Source organism: Syngnathoides biaculeatus, chromosome 15 (assembly GCF_019802595.1).
Source record: "Syngnathoides biaculeatus isolate LvHL_M chromosome 15, ASM1980259v1, whole genome shotgun sequence".
Lineage (NCBI taxonomy): Eukaryota > Metazoa > Chordata > Actinopteri > Syngnathiformes > Syngnathidae > Syngnathoides > Syngnathoides biaculeatus.
In genome coordinates, this window is record NC_084654.1 from 25,964,658 (window position 1) to 25,975,631 (window position 10,974).

General features: G+C 44.8%; 2 protein-coding genes across 5 annotated transcripts; one reads left to right on the forward strand and one right to left on the reverse strand.

Moving 5' to 3' along the window:
- Positions 1 to 480: 480 nt before the first annotated feature.
- On the reverse strand, positions 481 to 2,833 carry pmvk (phosphomevalonate kinase). The gene is made up of 5 exons (XM_061844645.1): positions 2,574 to 2,833; positions 2,436 to 2,499; positions 1,507 to 1,659; positions 1,310 to 1,439; positions 481 to 1,244 (listed from the first exon to the last, which is right to left on the reverse strand). Exons 1-5 carry the CDS (start codon positions 2,705 to 2,707, stop codon positions 1,090 to 1,092), a joined length of 636 nt encoding a protein of 211 aa, XP_061700629.1. The 5' UTR covers positions 2,708 to 2,833; the 3' UTR covers positions 481 to 1,089.
- decr1 (2,4-dienoyl CoA reductase 1, mitochondrial) lies at positions 1,562 to 10,670 on the forward strand. 4 transcript variants are annotated; one of them, XM_061844641.1, is made up of 11 exons: positions 1,562 to 1,695; positions 4,100 to 4,302; positions 5,672 to 5,729; positions 5,818 to 5,904; positions 5,985 to 6,132; positions 6,205 to 6,304; positions 6,402 to 6,474; positions 7,655 to 7,801; positions 7,869 to 7,931; positions 8,013 to 8,068; positions 9,928 to 10,670. In XM_061844641.1, exons 1-11 carry the CDS (start codon positions 1,654 to 1,656, stop codon positions 10,031 to 10,033), a joined length of 1,083 nt encoding a protein of 360 aa, XP_061700625.1. In that variant the 5' UTR covers positions 1,562 to 1,653; the 3' UTR covers positions 10,034 to 10,670. The 4 variants fall into 4 exon arrangements, 3 of the variants coding, with proteins under 3 accessions (XP_061700625.1, XP_061700624.1, XP_061700626.1); XM_061844640.1 differs by lacking the exon at positions 1,562 to 1,695 and adding an exon at positions 2,869 to 3,038; XR_009798568.1 differs by lacking the exon at positions 1,562 to 1,695 and adding an exon at positions 2,885 to 3,038 and having other exon boundaries at positions 8,013 to 8,125.
- The last annotated feature ends 304 nt before the right edge of the window (positions 10,671 to 10,974 follow it).

Genomic DNA, 10,974 nt, shown 5'->3' on the forward strand with positions numbered 1-10,974 from the left:
ATGGCAGTTTTACAAAACTTACTTCATGAATAATATATTTCAACAAAACCTCTTACTGGACTTATTTATAAAAGGTTTGTTTTGAGATACAATCTTTTTTTTTTTTTTTTAAGGAACCTTATCTATTCCATGTAATCTAGTCAAATCATACCAGTTCCATTTTTTTCCCTTCTACTAAAGAACTTTTGTACCTAAAATAAGTGGTTTATAATAGTTTTACTTCTAAGAATAGGTGAGCCTCTGTCAAAATGTCGTCCAAGGTTAGCGTTTGTCAGTGTTTGCCACTTGTCCTGAAAAGCTACAAGGTGGCAATTGGGAGGTTAAAAAAAAAAAAAAAGAGCCCCCATTGAAACAGTTTCACAATAAATGTATTCATTTATTTAAAAGGCCCATTTCTGATAATTTTGGTCAAAATACTATCTTACCAATATTACCAATCCTAAAAGCCTTATGTGTAAGATAACGGTGAGGTCTCAGGTATGTTAGCTGTGAATTTGCCCCGGTGTTTGGGCAGTGTGCAACAATCTCAAATATTCAACATTTGCCAGTAAAAATCAAAATTTTCATGTTGGGATGCGGAATGGAATGTAGCTAACCAAAAAGCAATTGGTCAGCCAATGGCTTACCCAGCCGGCAGTCAGTATTTTCCCAAGCAAGTCTTTTTCCGAAGCCCTTTGAGACGGCTGTGAAGAAGGGTTACACAAATAAATGACATAATTGAAACGTTTTGTGTAGTGTTCAGGGGTTGAATTTATTGGCCCACACAACATGACCAAAATTCTTGTATGCCTTCGTGTTAAATCTGTTATACAGGACCTATTTAATCATTTGAAAAACACACCCCAATTTTCCGTGCATTGGTAATTATAGACGACTTCTCATAAACTGCGTTGGTAATTATAGAGTTTCTCATCGCTCGCTAACTGGCTGAGGAACATCTCCTAGCCAAATTATATTGTGAGGATTCTGTGGAAATTAACCCTACAGATGGCCTTTTAGTCATATTGCAGCATGAACCAGCGTGACAATATGGCGCCCGCACAACACTCTCCGGGTATTCTCTTTTGCCGCTTTGCTGATATCCATCGATTAGTGATTGGCATCGCCTGCCGCCGCTTCCACCGCAAGCGCTATAATTGGCCGCAACTGGTCCTCTAACGAGGGGGCGTCAGCCTCATTAGTGATTGTCCAATGGAACTCGACACTGTCGTCCAGGCCACACTCGGACTCTGCATCATCCACGCCTGACCCGCAAAAAGAACAGAGATTAGAGGTCAGCGGGCGAGAACGTGCGGTCGACTGATCGTACCCGCGGAGAAGCTCCACCCCCTCTGCCTGCGTGTTTCTTCTCGACTTTCCACACGGACGCAGTAGGTCTGTTGAGGAAACTTGGCCCAAAACCACTGAAGGTCTGACATCCGACGCGCGTCGCTCACCACCTGACCAATCGCAGAGAAGAGGAGCGCTAGCCGCTTGGCATACCGGCACGGGAGCACAAGGACGTACCCAAATGGGTCGGCACACTCCTCCCGTCGCCAACCGGCAGAAGAATCCGGGATCTTGGCGTCTTTGAGCTTCACCCCAGCGGATCATGTCGGCCCGGTAGATCTCCTTGTAAATACCGCAACCCAACAGCTGTTCCAGATCCAGACCATGTTTCTGCGGACAGAATTGGAATCCTCCTTTATTTGCCAAGTAAGTAAAAAACACAAGGAATGGTTTTTTTTTTCCGTAGTTGGAACTGCTATCGTACAACAATAATCACCCATTACGATAAAAATTGGAGACAAAAACACTACACAGAGTTCCTTCGACACGAGCAATTTAAAAGGCAACAGGGTGGGAGGGTGGAAGGAAGCTGTTGGAGTGTCTGCTCGTTTTAGCTTTCATCGATAGGTCAATTGATAGCCATAGGATCACATGATCGGCACAAACTTTTGAGACCAGACATTCGTGTAGGGAAGTAGGTCTTGTGCATCCTGGGAGTTTGGCCAATTTCAGCGTGTTGAAACATCCCCAGCATGAATAGGAGAGCTCGGGTTATGTCGTTTTAAAACAGACCCAAAAGTGTCAAATCTTATTTCATGACATTTTACTTCCTCTATGTGAGTTTCAATAGAAACCTATGTATAATTGTTAATTCTTCTTCTTTAGATGAGGAGCACACCATATTTGATGACCAATTTATGTAGAAATTGAATAAATCGTAATTCCAAAGGTGTCAAAGATTTTTTTTTTCCTCTCACTGTATATAAGCCTAACGACAACATTGTGTCAATCCAGGCGCATCCTCCATATTGAGCCAGTTTGTAGCGCTCGTCTTGGAAACTTGGGGCGGCAACCGCGTTCATTGGTGACCTTTTTGTTTTTTTTTTTTTTTTCTCTCTCTCTCTCCCTTTGCTGACCTGCGCACAAAGTCACATGACATGTCTTACCTGAGCGTAAGCCCGTTTGAGGGGCGCTGAAAGACGAATCACGGCGCAAACGTCTTCTCCTAACCTGCAAATCGACGACAACACACGTGATCGATGGTTGTATCGATCCGCGAATACGAAAGGCAGACTGGACTTCACCGATCAAGGACGATATCCGTTACGTAATCTTTTCCCGACTTCCGCTTGCCGCTGAAAATCAAAACGAGTTTCGGTTCCGAATGGAGACTTTGATTAAGGTGCAAAAGATCGATCCCATCTGAGGAACCCATCATACATGTGACGAATGTTGCTGATCGGCAGGCACGAACGACTTCCTGAAAGGCGCCGGAACTGAGGGAGAGTACTTCGAATGAAATAAAAGTTAAAGAGCCGCGGCCGTGTCACGCCTTTTTTTTTTTGTTTATTACGTAGCGAAGCAGTGATGTCTGTTTTATAAAGATAAGTTCGGAATTCACGCGATTTCTTTCTCTCCATTAAAAAAAAAAATACTCTTTCACTTTATTTTGAAAAGCTACACGCTAACGTCCGTGTCAAAGTTGAACGGCTCTGGTCAACATGGCGTCGTGGGGTCTTCGGAGGAAAACTTTCCAAACTTTTATGGCGGTGAGCTCCACTTTCAGTTGAACTACATACATAGACAAAATTTGATATTTTAAGTGTTGTTGAATTCGCAATTACGAAGAACCTTCGTGACTTTTTATTTGTCCATTAAATAGTTAAACTTTCTCCCACTTTTCCATACACTAAGTGATTTCTTTTTACATCCGTCTTTGAAGGAGCTCATTAAGGAACGCGTCACGTGAACTCGATCAGAACCCATATGGTTCCACCTGTTATCAGAGCCTCTTATCCTAACAAGGGTAGTGGGAGTGCTGGAGCCTAATCCCAGGTGTCTTAGGTCAGGTGGGAGGGTAGACCCTGAACTGGTTGCCAGCCAATGGACCTTTCCGACTGGCGATCTTAAAGGGTGTCATCCCAATAAACATTCTAAAATAGTGAAATGAAAAATACATGTAACATTATTCACTACAAAAACATAATTGAGCTGAGAGCACTCATCCACGCGCAAAGTTGCGAAAGTGTCATTCGACATCCAAGCGGTCGCCATATTGGCTGCATTTACTGTCTGTGAAGTCACAAATTGAAAACGCGACACGCCCCTTCAGACATGGAAGCTCTTTTCGAAGAGGAGAGCGTCTCACAATCGAGTCAAGTGTCCGGGGCAATATTATCCTATCGTTTCGAGCCATATTTGGATTATAACTAACAACAGATTCCCCGACAGTACGACGGTATGTAGCTTACTCAGCCGCGAGCGATCACAACGCCGGGGGCCGGGTGCGACGAGCTGAACCACGGCGGCGAGCCGGGCCGCTTTACAGCGTTGTCATCGCTCGTGGCTGTGCGCGCCATAAACAATTGTTTATCGCTGCCGCCATCGGCGGTGTTGTTCATTGCGGACGACTGCGGCGGCTATGAACATTTCTGGCGGCAATGGTGCACTCAGCCGCGTGCCATGACAATACCGTAAAGCGGCCCGGCTCGGCACCATGATAAGCCACCTCTGCGCCAAAGATGAGCCACCCAAGCTGAAGACGTGACCGGCGGACGCGGCTGTATGAAGTGTGTCGGGTTAGTGACGTCGGCGTATTGTGCGGCGTCAGTCATGTTTCCACAGCTCGCCAGCCCCCGCTCAGCAGCCTCCTCTTCCTCACTCATGCTTCTTCCCACCGCTGGAGGAGGCCATGCTGCCACCAGGAACCTTCCAGGGACGAGTGGCGTTTGTCACGGGAGGCGGGACCGGACTGGGCCGTGCCATGACTGCCACCCTCTCCCGCCTTGGGGCTGAGTGTGTCATAGCCAGCAGGTCAGATGGTACCTGGGCATGGGAGTCCACTACCTAGTGGAGATTAGGGTTTGATAACAAGTCTCGATCCGCCATTGGCTCTACCTTTGCTATTGTGTGTAGATCAGGGATGTCAAACTCATTTTGGTATGTGGGGTACATTTACCTGAATTAGATCTCAAGTTTGCCAGACGACTCTATTTGGGACTTAAGGTAGACGTGGCAACTATTCAAAAAAATGTTTCCATTGTTTGTTTTCCATTGTAAGTAGTTACAAGTACATGGGGTGAAAAAAAAAAATCAAATTGATTATAAACTGTTTGCACATCATAGAAGCAAATTTTAAATGTCATAGTAACCAGTATTATGAATCGGTATTTTAATTTACACATGCAACTTGCAGATCAATGTGGTTCTAATAAATATAGCATTTGTAAACAACATGAGCTTCAAAAATAATTTTACATTTACAAAATCTTTGCCTACATCTGGAAATCTTGAGCTGGACTGTGTCGTCTGACTGTACCAATATGAGTAGAAGTATGCAGAAAGAGGGAGCCGTCCCCCCCCCCCTTTTTTTTTTTCTAAAAGACAATCTATTTTATTTGCCAAGTATGTTTAAAAAAAAAAAAAACACCTGTAGGTGGAGCCGTTCTACTCCGAAAACAAACGGCCATTGTGTCAAGAAATACTTGTGGGACATAAACAATAAAGAAAACACACAACAAAGGGTCATTGAGCAATGACAGGTTACCAGTAGTCTGGCAATGCTGAGGCAATGACAACTATGCAAATGATGCAGTCCTCAAGCAATTTGTAGTGATGAGTAGTGTGTTAATGTAGTTCAGTGACAATTGTGCAGATGGTGCAGGTAGTTCATTGTCAAGCACGTGAAAGGCCGGTGTGACGGTCTGAGCGCTCCCCCGTGCTGAAAAGTCTCCTTGTGTAAACCCTAACCCTATTTTACAAGATTGTCTTCAAACATTTATGCAAGATGGGCCTTCACTCAGTGCAGTTATGGAATAGCAATTTAATGTCCGTTTACTCTGCTTGTGCAACTTCAAATGACATCTTTTAGCCTTCAGACGTGCATCAATATCAACGTGAAATCCTGAGTAGCCAGCAGCCAATTTGAGAAGGTCATGGAAGTGCTTGCCAGTCCGCCCTCCTGTGGACAGAATTGGTAACAGCAGTGATGTTTATTAAAAAAAATAAAATAAAAAATAAATTAAAGTGAATTTGGTCTCTAACCCCACACCCCAGATTGGACCCCTTGACAGGCTGGTTCTGGCCTCCAGGTCGTACGTTTGACACCCTTACTGTTTAGAGTTGGTTCACTATGGAGTGTGGGTATATGTCCAGGGTGAGAGTGTCCTTTTTTTTTGTACAGGAAGTTGGAGGTCCTACAACAGACGGCCAAAGAGATCAGCAGTCAGACTGGAAACAAGGTGAAAGGTCAAAGAAGAGGCAGAACCTCGGTCAGTCTTGGTCTCAGCTTGCCTGACCCATTAATCTGCTCTGATCTCCACGTCTCAGGTCCACGCAATCAAGCTTGATGTCAGAGATCCTCAGGCTGTTACACGTTGTGTAGAACACATGGAAAGTCTCACAGGATTGCCTGATGTCAGGGCCACACAAACACACAGACACACACACTCTTTCACAACCACACGTCACCTTTGTGTTGTATTCTGTAAGCACAGGTGATCGTCAACAATGCGGCGGGAAACTTTGTGTGTCCGTCAGAAAATTTGTCGGCCAACGCATGGAAGAGCATCACTGACATCGTCCTGAATGGGACAGCCTTTGTCACGCTCGAGCTTGGAAAGCAGCTGGTCCGCAGACAGAAAGGTCAGAGGTCGGTCGTGATTGGAGTCGGCAAAGGTCACAGGTCATTCATTCCCCTTCGTGTGTGTCCATCAGGCGCAGCCTTCCTGGCCATCACAACCATCTATGCCGAGTCGGGCTCCGGGTTCGTGGTTCCCAGCGCCGCCGCCAAGGCTGGCGTCGAGGTGCTGTACAAGTGAGTGCCGTGCAAACAGGATGATGACTGGGTGGTCACCATTGTTACGGCCGCCACCTTCTCAATCTGCATGCTATGGTGACTGGTACATTTTCAGGTCTTTGGCAGGAGAGTGGGGACGCTATGGACTCAGGTTCAACATTATCCAGCCTGGACCCATCAGAACCAAGGTACTGTGGTCTTTTTCTCATCTGATTCTTGTTGAGTGGTGATCCACTTTGCAGCTGGGTGGGTGGCTGTCACAGTAATAATGGTAACAATTGGGCACAGTTGACTCAGGGGCCACTGATGTGTGAATTTGGCAGGTGGTCCAAGTCCCAAGCAGATGCTTGCATTTGGGAAAAATAAACAAAAAAGGCATTGTACTGTTAATACTTGAATTTACTTACAGTAGGAACTGTTTTCTTCTTGATCACTTGTTTTTTTTTTTTTTTTTTTTTTTGAAGGGTGGGGGGGGGCAATGTATCAAATATGGTGTTAGGTGTTACACTAAATAGAATGGGGGGGGGGGGGGAATGGAAAGACAGTTGGTCCCAATGACATACCAGTGGAGGTATGGAAGCAATTTGTTGAAGTGGCTGTGGAGTTTCTGGCCAACTTACTCAATAGAATAGTAGCGGGAGAGATGATGCCAGAAGAATGGAGGAAAAGTGTGCTAGTCCCCATTTTTAAGACCAAAAGGCGATGTTCAGAACTGTGGAAACTAAAGAGGAATGAAGATGATGAGCCACACAATGAAGTTATGGGAAATAGTAGTGGAGGCTGGACTCGGGACAGAAGTAAGTATCTGCGAGCAACAGTGTGGTTTCATGCCTAGAAAGAGTACCACAGATGCACTATTTGTTACCCACCTTGAGGATGCTCGTGGAAAAGTACAGAGAAGGTCAGAAGGAGTTACATTGTGTCTTTGTGGATCTAGAGAAAGCCTATGACAGAGTACCAAGAGAGGAACTGTGGTACTGCACGCACAAGTCTGGTGTGGTGGAAAAAGATGAAGACAGAAGTAGTAGGTACAGATACACGGGCCTAGAGCGCCCTCTTAAGGTTGTCAGTGTGAAAATAACTGATAAGCGACTCGAAAAAATGGATGGATGTAATAATGTGTTAATCATTTCACATATAAGTCGCTCTGGAGAATAAGTTGTAGCCCCGGCCAAACTGGGGGGAAAAAAAAAGCCTAACCCTAAAAAAAAAAAGACATGCGACTTATTGTTTATAAAAATACGGTAAGTATAACTTGAATAGACTTTCCTTTGGGTTAAGGATGTTTCTGGTTACAAACACGGTCATGGAATCAATGAAATTCATCACGTTAACCCACAAGTACTGTACATTTATGAATGATTCAAGGGAGCTTTCAGCCGCTTGGACCCAACGGGACAGTTTGAAGCAGGAATGCTGAGTCGGATCCCGACGGGCCGACTGGGCCGACCGTCTGAAATGGCAAACCTGGCGTCGTACATGTGTAGCGACTACGCCAGCTGGATGTCTGGGGCCGTGAGTGACTCCTAACCAGAGGGCTGTGGGTCAGAGTTCATAGTTAAGCATCATTGTTTGTGTTCAGGTGGTCCGCTTTGATGGCGGTGAGTACGTGATGATGGCGGGAGAATTCAACGAGCTTCGCAAGGTTTGAGTCTTTTCCTATTCTGGAAACGTGTTCCTTTAGCTCTAACCAGTACAGTGACGGTTTACGGTTGGTTGCGCTCAGGTCACAGGTGATCAGTGGAAGATGATGGAGAAGATGATCCGAAGCACCAAAGGATCGTAAATATGCCCACTCTGTCATGTCATCAAACTGAGCTGCTCCTTTCACTTATCTTGGTAAAATATACAAAGTCAAGTCTAGTACGTCTACAATAAAATGAAATTGTCCAATGCTAGTATTGACAGAGTACCTTGTAGTTACTCGTTTGAATGACCAAAGCCAAGTGGCAAATCTTAGCATGCGCTTAGGGTTAGGTGAAGGGAAACGAGCTTTCCCTCTCCCGGAGTACGGAATATAATTCCCCCACTGGGATCTGGGGGGGGGGGGGGGGGGAGGTGCACGGTCCATCCCCCTGCGCCACCCGCATTCCTCATCTCTCCTTGGTGGTTGGTGGTACGCTTGGGCCCGCCGGCCAGTGTCCACTTGCCACTCATTGCAGTCCCCTTGGGCGAATAAATCCAGAAGTTATTTTTGAAACAAAGATGTAAATATACAGTCCCATAAGCAACAGTACAAACAAAATCCAAACGTCAAAAAGGTGACGTCAGTGGGTGTGCCGTTGGCTACGTTCCAGCCATATAAGGCCTTCCTCAGGCCGCAGCGCGCGCACACACACACACACACAAAAAGATCAAAATTATAGATTAAAAAAAAATATATCCCAGTTGAGTAGCCATGCTGTAGACCACAAAATAACAGAGCTCCCAGTCCTGTTAAAGTTTCGATTTATAAACTTCTCAATTCTCAAGCAGCAAAACTAAAGAGGAAATATTGAAACAAGTGTGGCGAAAGAGAGGGCTTTTACATCAAGGTAAAAAAGTGTTTGTGGACCATGATCAGGCAACGGAGATACTCAGGAAACTGCGGGGGTGAAGAGGGTGCTTAAGGGGAACAGTATCCGGTTCTAAACTCCTCTCCCAGCGAGAATGAGGGTGTTCTACGAGGGAGAAACGTGCATGTACATCTCAACAGAGGAGGCGACCAAAGACATGGTGAAGAAAGGTATGTCCGTGGCGATATAGCAACCTCCAGGAAGCTGGGCTGACAGAGTCAACAACTGGATGTGGAGTAGACCTCAAATCCTGAGAGAAGGGACGGCACGACCCGGGAAGGCTTTAAAAAGAAACTGGACATCTTCAGACGGACTGACCGGTTAATTTCATTTTATTGGGACAAAGAATTGTTTATGGTAAAGAGGTAAGGTGATGGCGATCCAGTGTTAAGACATAATTTACAGGTGGGGTTTTTCGCAAAGGGTTAGGTTATAGGGTGTACAATTAAAACTGATCGTGTGAGTTTGACATTTTTTTCAGTTCTGGTAACATGAAGGATTTTTAATTCGACTTGGTAAGCCAAAAAATCCCAAGTGCTAAGGAAAGACATATATAACACGGTGGCTACCAAGAAACCTTGCATATTACCTAGGGCCCAATTTCCGTGACCTGTTAACTCTTCCCAAAACACGCTGTGAAGCCTTACCATCATAACAGAGCAAAAAACGAAGCATTTTTTTGCCATACTAATATTAAATTTTAAGTCAATGTATTTTTGGAAATAAGGACTCACAATGGCAAAAAAAAAAAACATGGCGAAGACATTGTTCATTTGTTGTCTCTGCGATGTCCTATTTCAAACAGAAAATGTAAACTTGTTTCCTCACATTTCAAAATCAAACTCAATTTGCAGAGTTCTGTATTATGAAATTCATCAAATTCCACAGAATTTTTTTTCTTGCTTATCCAGTGATGAAGATTGGGGAAATATTTACATTGCTTTTTCACCCAAAAAACGTCAGCCGATAGAGGTGAAGCAGAGTGAACAACATCAAGTGAATTAAGCTCATCAGAAAATAAAAAACCCTTTCCAAACAAACATTGTCAAAGTAAATCTTTCTAACTTGTGAAATCTTTTCTCACAGCCACGAAGCTGGCGAAACTGTGCAGCTACAGCGATTAACTTCAGTGGCGGCGGAGGGCTTTAGCCTAGCTTCGACGTCCGGGGCTAACGTCCTCCGCCAAGCTTGAGAGCTTGGCCCACTCTTCGGACTCCGCGTCATTCCCGTCCGAAGAACCATCCGCGGCTGCCGCCCCGGAGCTCCCGGGGGCCTTTGCTTACGCACTTATGTCACGCCTAGGCCTCCAAGTAGTCGGACTCCGCGTCATTCCGCCCGAAGGACTCTCCTAATATTCAACATTAATTACAGCCACTGGTTCAAATCTGTATGAAAGTATTCCTCCGTTTTCCTTGCTATTTCTTCATCAGATGAGGATGAATCCGAGAAATCAGCGCTGGGCATAATGGTATCCCATGTAATCGAGCGTTTGGAATGGCACAGTCCACGTCACATGTGCTCACGTACGTCATGTGACGCACGAAAATGGCAGCGCCCCTGAAAATTTGTAATTGTGGACAAAAATCTTCTCAAAACACGATGAAATGAGAGAGGATTTAGCATCACATTGTCAAAATAGAGTACATATCACATGACCTATTGGATACACTGTTGATGCAAAGCACTGGATTTCTCCTTTAAGGTTAGCCGCAGCTTCTCCCGACATATATTGGGACCAACAAAGCTGACATAATGTCGCAGTATCATTTATCATTTATCTTAATTGATCTTGAATGTAATGTTTTCTTCAGTAAAGAGCTATAAAGGCCTTCTGTCATAAGCTGGCTGCCTTTTTACCTGACTCAACTGCTTCCAGCTGGACAATTGCATGACAGGCATGTGTGTCGAATGCTTCAAAGCGTGGTCTGTGTGTTATTTGTGAATCTGTCCCTCTAACCCTGTAAATCATATTGCAAAACTGATTGTTGCTGTGCATTGTGCAAAGAGTTCAAAATACCTGCACTTATGAAGACAAAAATAATACACGAGAATCAATGCAAACTGTGGAAAAATTGTGCATTCATGGCAAAAGCTGCCGGATCCAAAGTTTTGGGGAAATATTTATCTAAATGT